This window comes from Molothrus ater, chromosome 1, assembly GCF_012460135.2.
Source record: "Molothrus ater isolate BHLD 08-10-18 breed brown headed cowbird chromosome 1, BPBGC_Mater_1.1, whole genome shotgun sequence".
In the NCBI taxonomy this organism is placed as follows: domain Eukaryota; kingdom Metazoa; phylum Chordata; class Aves; order Passeriformes; family Icteridae; genus Molothrus; species Molothrus ater.
In genome coordinates, this window is record NC_050478.2 from 54,156,871 (window position 1) to 54,172,788 (window position 15,918).

The 15,918-nt window shown below is 38.6% G+C and overlaps 1 protein-coding gene across 1 annotated transcript in view; it reads right to left on the bottom strand.

Moving 5' to 3' along the window:
- Positions 1–15,918, bottom strand: part of SUGCT (succinyl-CoA:glutarate-CoA transferase) — a 315,160-nt gene that overhangs the window by 290,644 nt on the left and 8,598 nt on the right. Inside the window, exon 6 of the mRNA XM_036379282.1 lies at positions 12,435–12,555. Coding sequence (XP_036235175.1) covers positions 12,435–12,555 — 121 coding nt within the window. The remainder of the gene's footprint in view (positions 1–12,434; positions 12,556–15,918) is intronic.

The window sequence follows — 15,918 nt, forward strand, 5'->3', positions numbered from 1 at the left end:
ATCATGCAAACTTTCAGTCAACAATTAACTTCTTTATGAAGTTATGTCTTTACAATATTTAACACTTGTGCTATATAAGTTAAAACAGTTCCAAATTCTTTCAGAAATTCATATTTAAAATTAATACAGTCCAAAAGGCCTCAGTCCATTTGATCATATATTGATGGTCACCTCAGGGATCAGAGCAATTACTCATGAGATGTATAATAAATTCTTAGAGCTCCTGCCATATGCCATAAAGCTGGTTCTTTACTGCACAAGGAACCACATATCAATCTGCACAAATGTGCAGTTTACACTGAGAATTACAAAGCAGAATATTGTGCAGGGCAGAAAAGCACCAAAATATTCAATATCCATATCATTTTTTATTTTGAACACTGCACATGTAGTCCCAATTACTTAGATCTCTGAAAAGAGGCAATCCATTTCCCCAACTGTCAGGTCTGAACCCTTATTTTAATTACTATCTCACAAAATTTTTTCTTGAGATTTTCTTTTCTTAAGACAGCCATTCTTTGAATTCTAAGTAGCAGTTTGGCTAATTCTATGCAATAAGTAAAGGTTTTTGATGCTTTCACATCCTATAAGAACCTTCATTTCAGAACTGCTGCATGCAAATGTACAGAATGCTTTAGGAAGAGATGGTCAGATGGCCAACCACAGTACTTCTGATCACAGCAGCCTTTCTTTTAAGAAAAAAACCTGATGTTCCAAGGTACCTTTCATACACAATGTTTTTTACTTATAGATTGCTCTTCTCTCAACTCTCTTCTGCTTTCCATATAGTTTTTGAAATGTGGTACCCAGAAGTAGACTTCACCTTCCAACCTTACCAATGTGGAGCAGGGTAGAGAAACAGTCCTTTAGGCCATACTCATCTTTATATAATCCAGTATGGCACTAGTCCTTCATCTAATGATATCATCACTGACTCAAGTTCAACTTTGATCATTCCCCATCCTTACAACCAAGTCTTCCGAGAACCCTCTTCTAACCCAGTGTTCCCCATACTATATTCAAATTATATTATATTGATTGTTTTTGATTAAGCACAGTACATTGTATTTGTTCCAATCTTTAATTCTACCCTTCCTCTTATATTTATGTAAACAATTTGGTCAAGGTAACCTTTAATTTTAATCCTGCTGTGTCAGTTGACTCCCTTCAGCTTTGTGGGTTTTCAGAGCTGCATGGAGCTCTCAGGCCACTAAAAATGGATCTTTTACATTAGGACTTCATCACATCACCGTGTTGTGTTGACACAGAAACTGTTAGGAAGGGCTCCAATTACAGGCTTCAGTGAGAAGAACTGAGCAGAGCCCCCTATGACTCTTTTGAGAGTTAGCCAGACCCCCAGGAAATATTCTAAAGGACAATATAAGTCTGTAAGGGAAGTGATGCCTTCTACCTGTGAAACACCTCCAGGTTCTTCCTGTCTCTCAAATCTAAACCCCACAAGCCCCCAGTAGCACATGATGGTATCAAAATTTTGGACTCACTCACATTGCAATCCATCATCTATATTAAGAAAAACAAAAAAAAAAAATCCAGAAACATCAGTTCTGAAGCATTTTCTTCCATTGTCATGAAGTATCCATAGCAAGCTATGAGAGAGCTTCTGATCCTCTTCAACCAAGTTTTTTTATTTCTTGTACATCACATTTTCCTAGCTTTTCTGTGAAAGAATTACTCAAAAGTGTCAAAAACTTTACTACAGTCAAAATATATAGCACAAGTTTATTATCCTTATATAGACAACCAATTATATTGTCTTAAAAAAAGTTGTGTATCTGCTAATTAACTTGTCAAAAAAAGGTCTCAGAGTATTTTATCTCTAGACTCTGATAAACTTCTCTTAACTGCCCACGCAGATAACTTCAAGCTATCCAAAAAAATGGTATATTAAACTCTTTAATCCATCCATCTTCCAACTGCATAATGTAAAAACTAGCAGATTAGAGAAGTTTAATTTTCTTTTCCAATGCTGGAAGACTCTATTTTTATTAAATCAAGCTCAGGTAGAAGCTTCATATTTTTCCCCTCCAAATGCTTTATTCAATCATTGTGAGCACTGAAGTTCTTACCTTAAGGCTTGCAAACTTGTGATTTTTGTTTTTACTTAAGAGCTGTATAATGTTCACAATTTTCCAGACCTCCCTCCTTATTCTTAAAACACATTAAGAACTACTGGAAGCACGATACTCAGTTTGGTCTGACAATGCCTCTTTTACACATCAGACAATGCATTATTTTCCATTAATCATTTATTGAAAAAAGTCCATGAACATGTTTTACTGAATACTGGTACCACAATACTCAGTATTACTTTTTGCACTTTCCAAATTCCTTAACTAACATATTCTCCAAGGTTTGCTGCTTTTAATATACTTAAAAGTCAGTGATAACTGTAATTATCAGTTAATTCTTCTAATTTCCAATTCATTCTGCACATCATCCTGCTTCAATTGACTATTTGACTCAATCAGATGTTTTGCAATGAAGGTGAGTTTTTTACTTTCCTCTTTGGGTTTTTTTTTCCTTTTCTTTCTCCTAAATTGTTGTGTCTAGGTTTTTTTGGGAGGGTTTTGTTTTTATGGGTTTGTTTTTTGTTGTTGTTGTTGTTTTTTGGTAATTACAAAAAAAAAAAAAACCCAAAGAACTTTTTTTAGCAACTTTGGGTCACAAATTTTAAAAGCTGTTGAACAGATTAATGCTCAAGACCATTCATATGGCTGCTATTATTTAGTTTCAACTACAACCATTGCCTAGTCAGCTTCTGAATACCTGACTTTTGACTAGCCTGCTATCAACAAATAATTTATACCATCAAGAAGCTATTTTGCTCAACAATTTTTACAACTTAAGCTATCATTTTTTTGGCAGGTAATCTATCCATTTCTATCAGGTAACTATATCCAGATTTAAACAATATAGAAGCCACAAAACCATCAATAATCAGGGGAATGAATGGGCATGAAGACACACCCACTCAAAGTAATGTGTAATTTTATGGGCCGGAAACATTTGGTAAGAGGAAGTCTAAAAACTGTACCTAATCCAGGCAATTCCACATCTTACCACAGTTAGTTCACAAATTAGAGGATCTGAAGGATGCTTGGGCTAGCCTTTGCCCAGCAAAACACATTGCGGTTGTCTTTTCCTTCCTGTTGTGAAAATACCAGAGACAAAGTAGTATATACACCAAAACTATAACATTACCTCTTCTCAGGGAAAGCCACTACAAATTATCTGTACAAAACAAGATACTGGGAAGTACCAAATGCTTCTTAAGTTGTTACTAAACATTATGTAAATGGGGGGAGTGAAGAACTATTTTACTTTCCATAGGTTAACCAGAATCACTCAAGAGACATAGAGGACGTAATTACTTTTTTGAAATGTGTTCATTTATGTATCTTTACAACTTTATGTACATTAAATAAAACTACATATACAACAATTCCAGATTCATACCCATAGAAAACTCAGGTGACCCACAACACTATAAAACTTTTGTTACTCTTTCCACCTAATTTTTGTCTCTTTAGCAACATGCTGTTTGCCAACAGTTTAGTGTAGTCAACTGTATGTCAATTCAGAGTTAAAACTAAGTTTTGTGGGGTAGAGAGTGCAAATGCCCAAGAAATAGAAACTGTGAGAGTAACACAAAGTTAATTAAAATATCAATTCCAAAAACTTATCTTCATCGTTACTTTCGGTTGAAACTAAGTATATTTTCATGGCAGATTCTCTACAATTATAGCTATATTTAATGACAGATCCCAAAGAGTCATGATCAGTGACACAGGGTCTAGCTGGAGGCCTGTCACAAGTGGTGTCTCCAAGGTTTAGTCCTGAGCCCAGGATTGTTTTGCTTGTTCATCAGTGACTCAGATGAAGGGACAGATGCCTCCTCAGCAAGTTCACTGGTGACAAAAAGCTCAGAGAAGTGGCTGATACCACAGAGGGCTTGAAAATGGTCTTCAAAAGGGCCTTGAGAGAGATGGAAGAGAAGAACTGGAAGACTGAGAGATGGGCAGAAAGCAGTGCCTGAAATTCAGCCAAGGCAATTGCACAGTCCTACGCCTGGGGAAAAAAAAACCCTGTACCAGCACAGGCTGGGGGCCAAACTGCTGGAAAGCAGCTCTGTGCAGAAGGACCTGTGGGTCCTGGTGAACAACAAGCTGCCCATGAGCCTGCAGTGAGCCCCTGTGGCCAAGGCAGCCAATGGTCTCCTCAGGTGCATTAGGAAGAGCATGGCCAGCAGGTTGGTGGAGGTGATCCTGCCCCTCCACTCAGCCCAGGTGAAGCCACATCGGGAGTGCTGTGTCCAGTTCTGGGCTCCTCAGCAAAAGAATGACATGGAGCTCCTGGAGTGGGTCCATTGGAGGTCAATGGAGAGGAATAAGGGACTGGAACATATCCCTCAAAAGGACAGGCTGAGAGAGCTGGGCCTTTTGAGCCTTGAAAAGAGGTAAGTGAGGGGAAACCTCACTAATGTGTATAAATATCTAATGCGGGGGGCACCAAGAGGATGGAGCCAGGTTCTTCTCAGGGATGCCAAGGACTAGGACAAGAGGCAATGGGCAAAGACTGATGCACTGGAAGATGCACCAAGTGACCAAGCACTGGAACAAATTGCCTGTAGAACCTGTTATGTCTCCCTCACTGGAGATAGTCAAGAGCCAGCTGGACACAATTCTATGCTGTGTGCTCTACGATGACCCTGCTTGAGTCAGGAGGTTGGACCATATGACACACTTTCAACCTTACCTATTCTCTGGTTCTGTAATTCTGTATTCAATTTTTTTCATCCATAAATACAATAACAAGTCTTTACAGGAGTAAAATTTCTTTAAAAGGCAGAAAACTAAAACATCACATTTATATCCTCAGAAATAAAATTACCAAAAATACTAAAACAAGATTTTTTTATATCACCAGCAACATGCAAAGCAACCTGCATATGATATAAAGTATTACTTCCTAGAATATTAGGAAGAAAACAAACCTGCACAAAAAGAAGAATAATCACAATTCACATAGATTAGCAGAGCAAAGGGCTGGGGTAGAGAACCTGAGAGGAGTACATTTCATCATTCATAAACAAACTGTAAAATTCTTTGAAAACATATTACCTTCAGAGGCTTTAAGAAAAAAACAAGGTTTTGATGTGGAAACCATGTTGTCCTTTTAAACAGTGCCCTCTCCTGTTCAGGATTAAACTGTGACTTTCCTAGTGACAGCATGATGCAGACCATAATAGAAATGGTCACTCCCTTGCGACCTGTACATAATTTTCTTTAACCATCCAATTTTCCAGAACTTAAACCAATCTCAACCACAGAACTATCAACATATATTACATTTAAACTATTTCTAGCCAAGCAAAGCCAGCTTGTGAGTAAGAACAGGCAGTTTGGAGTTCAAGTGCACTCAAAGCAGCAGGAACATTGGGAAATGTCCCAGATATCCTCAAAACCCTGCAGCACTCACTGCAAAGCTGTATAGATTCAATCTGAGTAGTTTGCATAAGAAACTCAGTTCGTAAATCACAACTTCCAAAGTGTCGTAAAAGAGACAGCGGTCTAGCATACCTATGTATAAACTCTTCACCTACACATGACCTTAGACTTACTGAAAAAAATACACTATATTTCATTTTACTATTTTCAATTGTCCAAAATTTAGAGAGGCAACTCCACATAAAAATTTTTCCTGCATTAAAGAAAAATGGCTCAATACTGTTTAAGCTATAAAGTAGCATATTTTCTGATTTCTAAGAAATGTGTCTCCTAGATTTTATTTTTTATTTTTCTGCTAAAATATGTGACTATTCACCACAAGCAGGCACCTCCATATATGTTTCATTAACAAAAAGTAGTTTATGTAATAGAGTTCAATCTTGAATTTTAAGTTGTATAGGAATGAGAAGTTTGAATGCTTTCAAAATTTCTCACAGAACGTTTCAGCTGTTTTTAAAGACAAAACCAAAAAAGGAAGCAGGTTTGTTTTTCTACATTAAAAAATCCACAAATTACAGTTGCTTTCTTAAACCACCAAGAACTTTTCTTGTTTTAAATGAAGACTTGAAAGAGTGGGAAACCTTTTTGCATGGCTCTGCTTTTTTTTAGTGTTGTTATTTGTTGGCCATCAGAATTGATGAGAAAAGGAGGATAGAAGGAACATACACTACTACAACTCAGATTAATTAGATTTCATGGTGATACCGTAGCTTAGAGCAAGGAGGGAAAAGTAAATAATAAGTGAAAAGTAAGCTGATAACATCTCTATGATAATTTATGTACCAGAAAGAGAAATGATGAAATACATACAAGTGTTGTTACATTACAGATGGCACATATGAACCATTCCCAGCCACATGACCAATGTGATGTATTCTGAGGACAGTCCAGCCTGATCTGGCTCACATCAAGCAGTACAGAACAGTAATTCCTATATAACAGGATTCACAAAAATAGTATGTCCTGGGCTGACTTCTATGATGCTTGTATCCCCAGTTGTTTGTTCTGTTTATTGTGGATAATAAGTTTTGCACCTTTAAGACTTGTTCCAAGAATGAAGGGGGAGAGAAGAAGCACACAGTTTGTTACCAGAAACTGCACTTGCTCCCCCACATCCTGCTCCTGGACTGTGTTGTCTGCAGCACAGACAGATGGTGGGACAGAGCTCTCCTTTGCTTTTAGTTAGGTTTTAGCTAGCTGAGGCAGAGAAGTTCACCAAGACTCTGGGTTTTCTTTTTCTTTGGACCTGTTTAAACCTGCTCTGGACTGAACACCCACAGCAGCTCACACCTGTGGCCCACCGGGCTGGGCCTGGGCAGGGGCGTTTCCAGTGCTGGAGGGACTGATAAGAGACTGAGTGAGCCAAGCTACAGCCCACGAAGGGGACTTTCTGAGTTGTCATCTCCTTTGGAGTTGGAAGAGGTTTTATTTTTTGTGCTGGTGGATGCTTTGCCTGTTAAATAAACAGTTTTTTCCACTTTTCTCCAAGGAAACCTTTTCCCAAACCAGCTGGGGGAGGAGCTGCTTGAATCTGCTTTCTAGAGGAACCCCTTTGGAGGTTGTCTCCCAAATTTCCTTAAACCGGGACAAATACAATCACAAGGAGTGCAGCACTCCAGCACCTGAACCACTTCAAGGATCTGGTAAATACCCTAATCCACAATAGGGTAATGGCTACTATCACTGTAACCACAAACACAAAATGCCAGCAGGTGCTGAACCAGCCACTGTGAGTATAGAGGGACAATCAGTATTTTTGATACAGGCCAGGATGCCATTGGCCTTCTTGGCTACCTGGGCACACTGCTGGCTCAAGTTCAGCTGCTGTCAACCAGCATGCTCAGGTCCCTTTCTGCTGGGAAGATTTCCAGCTGCTCTCCTCCCACCTGTAGAGCTGCAGGGAGTAGTTGCAACCCAAGTGAAGAGCCTGGTACTTCACCTTACTAAACCTCACACTATTGGCCTCAGCCCATCAATCCAGCCTGACCAGAACCCTCTACAGATTTCTACCCTCCAGCAGACCAACACTCCCTCCTAACTTGGTGTTGTCCTCAAATTTACTGCAGATGCACCCAATCCTCATGTCCACATCGTTAATAACTTTATTAAACAGGATTGGCCCCAGTACTGAAGCCTGGGGAACTCCACTTAGAAGTAGCCACAAATTTCATGTGGGCTGTGGGCCGGGCCATCCAGCCAGTTCTTCACCCAGCAAAGTGTGCACCAGTCCAAGCCATGGGCTGTCAGCTTTTCCAGGAGAATGCTGTGGGAGACAGAATCTAAGGCTTTGCTGTAGCAACATCCACAGCCTTTCTCCCATCCACTAGGTGGGCACTGTCATAAAAGGAGATCAGGTTGGTCAAACAGGACCTGCCTCTCACAAACTGGGCTGGCTAGGCCTGATCCCCTGGCTATCCTGCATATGCAATGTAATGCACTCACAATAATCTGTTCCATAACTTTCCTGGGCACCAAGGTCAGGCTGATAGACCTGTAGTTCTCTGGATCCTCCTTCTGGCCCTTCCTGTGGATGAGTGTCACATTGATCAACCTCTGCTGGGCCTCCCCAGTTAGCCAGGACTGATGATAAATGATGGAGAGTAGCTTAGTAAATTCATCTGCCAGCTCCCTCACTACTTTTGTGTGAATCCCATCTCACTCCATGGATTTGTGAGTGTCTAACTAGCACAGCATGTCACAAACTAATTACTCCTGGATTACAGGCAGTCTGTTCTGCTCCCCATCCCCATCTACCAGCTCAGGAAGCTGGTTGATAACCCATCTTTCTGTTGAAGATTGAGGCAATAGAGACATTAACTGCTCAGCCTTATTATCCTTCGTTGCAATATTCCTCTTTACATCCAATAGAGGTTGGAAATTTTCCTTGGCTATTCTTCTTCTTTTTAGTGTATTTATAACAGCACTTTCCACTGTCTTTCACAGAGGTGGCCAGATTGAGTTCTAGAAGAGCTTTTGTCTTTCTAATTTTCTTTCTATGTGACCAAACAACACCCTTGTTGAGTCTTCCTGAGCTGCCTGCCAGTTCTTCCTAAGGTGATAAACTCTTTTGGTTTTCCCCTAAGTTCCAGCAAAAGCTCCTTATTCAGTCAGGTAAGTCTTCTTCCCTGACAGGTTATTTTTTGGCACGCAGGGACAGACTGCTCCTGTGCCTTTACAATTTGTTTCTTAATGTCTGTCCAGCCTTTCTGGACCTTTTTTGTTTTTAAGCGCTGTTTCCCAAAGAACTCTCTGAACCAGTGTTCTGAACAGGCCGAAGTCCAGCCTCCTGAAGTCCACGGTGGAGGTTTTGTTGACCCCTTCCTTACTTCATCAAGAATTGAATACTCCATTATGTCATGGTCACTGTGCCAAAGATGTCATCTGACCACCATATTTCCCACCAGCCCTTCTGTTTGTAAAAAGCAGGTCTAGCAGAGTCCACCCCTTGCTAAGCTCGCTTACCAGTTGTGTCAGGAAGTTGTCTTCCACACACTCAAGAAACCTTCTAGACTGCCTCCTCTCCACTGTGTTGAGTTTCTAGCAGACATCCCACAAGTTAGTCTCCCACAAGAACAAGGGCTAGCAATTGTGAAACATCAGCCAGAGGCTTACAGAATAGTTCATCCATCCTTTCATCCCAGCTCGGTTGTCTATAATAGACTCCTATCAAGATGTCTGTGTTGTTGGCCTTCCCCCTGATTCTTACCCACAGGTACTCAATCTTGTCATCATTATCCTTGAGATCTATGCAGTTGAAACACTCCCTAATGTACAAAGCCACTCCATCACCTCTCCTTCCTTGCTTGTCCCTTCAGAAGTGTTTGTAGCCATGAATTGCAGCACACCATTTAAATGCCTCATCCCATTTCATTTCCCTGATGGCAACTACATCACAGCTTTCCTGCTGCACAATGGCCTTCAGCTCCTCCTGTTTGTTACCCATACTGATGTAGATGCACTTTAGCTGGGCTATCAACTTACCCCTGACACAAGCATGCCACCCCAGATTTATCTCTAGTGATCCTGGTCTTACCTACTTCCCCCTTCAAACCAAGTTTAAAGCCTCCTCAATTGTCCCTGCCAACACACAGGCCTAGAATCCTTTTCACTCTTTTAGAAAGACAAACCTTATTTGCCTGCAGCCAGCCTAGTGCTGTATAAACTATCCCATGAGGGAAAAAGCCAAAACTGCACCAACGGCACCAGCCTTTAAGCCATGTGTTGATCAGGGTTTTCCTGTTTCTTTCAGCACTCTCCCCTGCTACTGAAAGCATTGAGGGAAACACCATCTCTGCCCTTATCCCTTCAACCAGTCATCCCAATGCCCTGAAGTTGTTTTTGATTGCCGTAGGAACTGTCTCGGCTGACCTGGAAATGCAGAATTAGATAATAATCAGAGGGCTGAATCAGTCCAAGGAGTCTTCTAGTAATATCTCTTACTTAGACCCCAAGGAAGCAGCAGATTTCCCTGTGGGACAAGTTAGTATATGGGGCCCCCAGTTCCCCTCAGAAGGGAGTCACCTACATCAATAACCCATCCTTCTTTTTTTACAGCTGTAGCTGTAATGTGGCTGGTTGACTGACTTGGCGCACATAGACCTTCACTATCACTTGCTTGACACTTGAGTCCCAGAGCCTCATACCTAGTCCCATGTCTCTTCACAAAAAAAACCAAACAAAACAAAACAAAAATACCCCAAAAAACCCCCCAAGCATATCTGAATGCAGCAAAGTCAACCACAGCACAAAATTGTTAGGAATTGTAATATCTAGAATCACATCACTGATGGTTTTGAAATCAATCAGGAATTCTTCCTAAATCAGTTTTCTGCCTGATTGTGCCTTCTTGCATGTCCTAGTCTGGTTGCTTCTTTTAATATGCTTAGATTGAGGCTTTGCTATTTACCGCCTTAACTCAATGGATTTATGAGCTGATTTTTTTTTAAGGGCACTGGAGCTTATATTTTTATTCCTAAAAGATGCATCATCCTTAAATAGACATTGCTTATACCTGTTGAGTATCCAAGATTTAAACAACCATAATTTAGGATTTCAAGCTGCTTTATGAATGCCAAACAAAACATCAGTTAGGTCTTACCTCCCAAACACTTTCAACTTCAAGTTGCCATAGTCTATGAATAAGGCTTATTGTTTCCCATTATAGAACATAACTGTAAGTTATGCATTACACAAAGCTCTAAACAGCAAGATTATGTGATTTTTGTTCAGCTTGTCTTCCAAGCAGTGAAAGCAGAAGAAGTGACCTAGAAGTATAGAGGTGCTGTTTGATCATATAAGTATATGGTTAGAAAAGCAAAGGCTGACCTGGAGTTGAATTTGGCAAAAGACACAAAAGACAACATGAAAGCAAATCAGCAGCAGAAGGAAGACTAGGGAGGACATGGACCTATGGCAAAATAAACAAAGGCCACAAAGGTGGATGCATTTAATGCCTTTTTGCCTCACTATTTACCAAAAAAAGATGGCTCTCAGGAGTCTTAGCTCCCTGAGCCTAGAGGAGAAGTCTGCAGCAAGGAAGAGTTACCTCAGTTGAGGGAGCACTCAAAACTTATAAAAGTGTGCATCCTTGTAGCAGAGGACAGCAGTATTTTCTGCACTGGGAAGAGAGCCAAGCAGGCCAAGGAGGAAGATCCTTCCCCTCTTCTCAGCAGTCCTGAGGCCATATCTGTAGTCCTGTGCCTGGCTCTGGGCTACCCAGTACATGGCAGACACCGACTTAATGAGGCAAGCACAGTGTCACAAAGGTGATTAAGAGACTGGAGCATCTGACACAAAATGAGGGGGTGTTGTACCTCACGCAGATTGTTTGGATGTAATTTTAATTATTTCCCATCATTATGGGTACAGCAACTAAACAAAAAAAAAAACCAAACAAAAAACGCAAATCCACTTGACAAATTCTAGTTGTGAGATTATATGCACAAGCAAATGTGATAAACATTGTAGTAACTAGCCATTGACAAACCTCAATAGGTATTTAAACAAAGATTCTCAGCAAGCCCTGAATATAATTGTCTTTCTGCTCTTGACATTTTCAGACATTTGCCACACAAATATGATAAATACACCACAAAAGACTAAAAAGCTATTTGATTTCTATTAAATAACATCCATACCCAGTAACCAAAAAGACAAAGCCATTTATTCTACAGAAATTTAAGAGAAAAGCAGATTTATAACTAAGATTTTAAAACAGTATAAAAATATCTGTAATTTCTGCTGTTATTTAATTGCATTTTAATATTAGACTTTTCATTTTAGTGCTTGATTAAGATTTTGGGGATGTTTTTTGTTGGGTTTTTTAAGCAGTTTTTCAGACTTATTATTTTTATATGAATATCAGCATACGTGTGTCTACTTCCATCTCATTCTTCCCTTTATATTCATTATAAAGTACATATAATTCTTCTACTGTTTCAGTTACCAAGCAATAGACTGTAAAAAGTCATGCAAAACTTCCATAAACAGGTAACTGCACAATTCTGAAGAGATACTTCAGAGCAGTAAAAAACACTGAGGTTACCAGATTTTATTACACAATATGTAATTTAATTCAGTAAAACTGTTGGGAGAGTTAAAAAAAAAAAAATCTCAGTTTTCATATAGTTTAAAGCAAAATCCAAGGAGGCCAGCCCATCCTGGCTCCTTTGAAATCAATAGAACATGTCGGGCTGCTATGGCAATGACACTGAACAGCTACTAAGCTGTTGACATGGTTGCTTCCTCAGAAGTTTTCTATACCTGTTTTTGAACTGAACTCATTTAAACTCTCAGTTAATCTTGACTGATATCAAAGTAACATACTTCTATACAACCACATGACTTTTATAACATTTTGACTGAAATAAAGGAAATAATGAACATAAAGAATTGAAAATAAAATACCTGTTATTGAACAGTACACTATGTGAGGAGCAACCTTTTTAATGTCTTCATAACCTAGACCCATTTCAGCCAGCTTCCCAGGGACAAAGTTTTCCACAAAAACATCAGATGCTGCTGCAAGCTTTAGAAAAGAAAAGGATTAATAAAATCTGTTAATTAGCTCCCAAAAGTTGAATAAATTCCTATGTAACTTAATTTTAAAATCTTGCTAATCAAAATGGCTCCAGTCTTCCTGATAAAAGAAAAGCCTACAGAGATACTTTTTTGCCTGTCAGATTGTGCATTTCTGCAAGCTACATATTAGAGATGCTGAATATCTAGAAAGAAGACTGTCAAAAACCTAGAGTGATTAGACAAAACTGTGGTATTATCAGTATCACATCAATTTCCCAAGGCTTGACAACAGTTTACCAGAGCAATCTTCACATACATTCTTTCTACCCCCTTTTTCTTAAGAAAAGTGAAGTGATATATTTCCATTATTCATGTTTTCTCCATAATAGAAATAATTTTAAAATTATTTTTCATTTTCAAGTCATTGATTAGAATTACCATAACAAGGCCATATATCCAACTTCCTATATGTAGAATTAGAATAGGGAGCCCAACAACACTTAAAAAAATTAAAATTGAGATCTTAAAGTCACATTAAATACAATAGTGGTGTCAAGTTCTGCAATATGACTTTTTTCATTGCTTTCAAATGAATGACCTAGTCCAAAAATCTGTTGATCTTGAGATTAACATATAACCTTGATTTGCTTTAAATTCCATCCTCTCTTATAAAAATTATAAGCAGATCTACACATGGAGATTTCACTGAGACTAACACAAGTTGACTCCTGAAGCCTGAGAACTACATGTCAAAAGACATATGTATGCCTTGAGGGACTTGTAGGCTTTCTGCCTGGTAAATTGTGTGGGGTATGTGTGAGTGCACAGGAATTTAAGAAATGCTCCCTAACAGGTACACATGTTTGTGCACTCATTTTTAAGCATAACTGATATATTAATTGCTTAATGCTATTTGCAGCCAATCAAGGAGTCACAGTCTCTGAAACTGCCATGTCACATGTGTAATTAAATATACAGTATGTTAAACAAGCTCCTACAAACTAGTGTCATCATAACAGAAATCACAATGCCTTTATGAAGATTAAGTTAAGGAGGTTTTATTTTCTATTAAAATCCATCACAGTTCATACATAAACACTTTTCAAACTCGTAATGCTACAGCTTTAGCCTAGTTGATTCAAGAGATGAAATTGGTTACAACTTCTGTATTGCTTTCACTGTGATTTTGTAATCTGTGAAAATAACAGTGATTGAATGGGCTAAAACAGTTGAAAGTTGTTGTCCATGTTATACTGAAGAACTACCATCTCCCACAAGCCACTGAAGAAGAAAGCATGACACCCAGTACTGCAACATGAAAAGCACCATACTTCTGGACTGGGCAACATACATGAAATGACAAAAATGCTAAGTGAGGATATAATGACTTGGGCCCAGAGTTTAGCAGGGTATATGCTCTCAGATAAAAGAGTTTTCAAGACACATTACAAGTGCTGTGCCAGTTCTGCATCTAAAGTTTTCATTTAAAATAGTTTTTAATGTATAAAGGTGGCAGTCTACATGTAGATCTGATGCTCAAGGAACCAAAAATTCTGCCATTTGTGGAAAACTGGATACACAGTCTGATCCAAACTGATGCCTTACATTTTAGCTTTTATATTTTTCAGATTCTATGCTGCATTAGTATATAACTCTGAACTTCATATAAAGTGTTAGCAACATCTCTTCACAGTTTAGTTAGACAAAACAATTCTTTTCTAGCCTAAGAACCAAGGACATCATTGCAGCTTCAGGCCCAAAAGCGAATTGAGGAGAGCAGTCTGGGAGGATGGGACTTCATAACCTGAAGCTGTAATTGGACAATTAACCCCAATATGTAAATGGACCAAAACTTATAAAAGTGTGAAAACGTGTGACCTGTTGTTCATCTTGGGTGTAGCCATGGCCAGGCTCTTGTACTGCCCAAGGTGTATCCTTTGAAGGCCTTCTTAATAAATACCTACTTTAATCCTTTAACACTGTCTAGCCTCTGTTCTAGGTAGCCTCTCAAGGCATCAAAACAAACTATGTTCTTAAAATGCACAGAGATTTTCAGTCTCAATGGGGTCTTAAGTCCACTGTCAACTAAAATTTCATACTTCATGCCCTAAAATTCTTCTAAACATCACTTGTATTTTAACACCTACTAACAGAGCAATACTACACAGACCTGACTTGGAATACTATCTGTTCCAGAGAGGACACTGATAGGCTCAACATCTATGCCTCAGGAAATAATGAACAGCAGAGTTCATGCCAAAGCAATCATTAAGTTGAATAACAAAGAATGATGCTACTAACTTTATAAAGGAAACCATGCATATCTTTTGGAAGTTTTGGTTGGTGTTTTGTTTGGGGATTTTTTTGTGTTTTGTGTGCTTTGGTTTTTACAAGAACTCTACAGAGAAGAATCTGCATAACACATACATATAAACAAATACATGTATATATATGTGTGACTAGCTTGCTTTATCAAGTAAGAAAGCAATGCATGGGACATATTGACCTTTCAGCTAAAAATAGTGGAAGAGAAGTGCCATCACCTCCCAGTCAATTCAAGTCCCAAGTTCTTCATGAATAAAAAAATTTAAAATTCATTAGTTAAGGCTAAATAATCCACAGGAGAGAAGTATACTTAAGGTTCTTAAAATGAGTTTCTGACAATAACCAATAAATAATGTTCTAAAGAGAACAGAAAGATATCAGAGCATAGGACTGGCACATGTACAATCACTGAAGGCAACAAAAATAATTTTTATTCAGACAAACAAATATTTGGAATGCAAATTAACAGCCAGCCAAAAACACTAGAAGGGAAGAAAGGGCTACAAGTGACATAGAAAGAAAGAAATAAGTCACAGGAATAGTTTTGTGGAAATCAAGTAATCATGTGTGAAAGAATAGATCCTTGAAAAAATATTTTGTAGTGTTGTGCCAAAGGATGAAAAGCAGCCAGGATTCCTGATTAATAGATTTCTTCAACTCACTTGATATTACTGACTAATTGTCAAGTCTATGTTTTTGACATATACTTGAGGACTCTCTACTGCTGTTTTTCTAACATGATTCTAAATTGAGAATTGCCCTCTTAAAACTACACAAAATATATGTGGGAAATAAAACCTTTTTTAACCATGATACATTGCTTAATAAAGGTAAAAATTATAACCTTATTACATTTCTTTGTAGCTCTTACACAGGTGACACAACTCATATTTATGTATGAATAAGCAGTGCCACAAACTTCAATTTATACTTTTCATCAGCTACTTTAAAGACATGGACACTTCTTGTCATAGTAACAAATACAAAGCTGAACAATGCCCAATTCTATACAGGTCTGTCCTGATGATAGCAGAAGACAACTGAA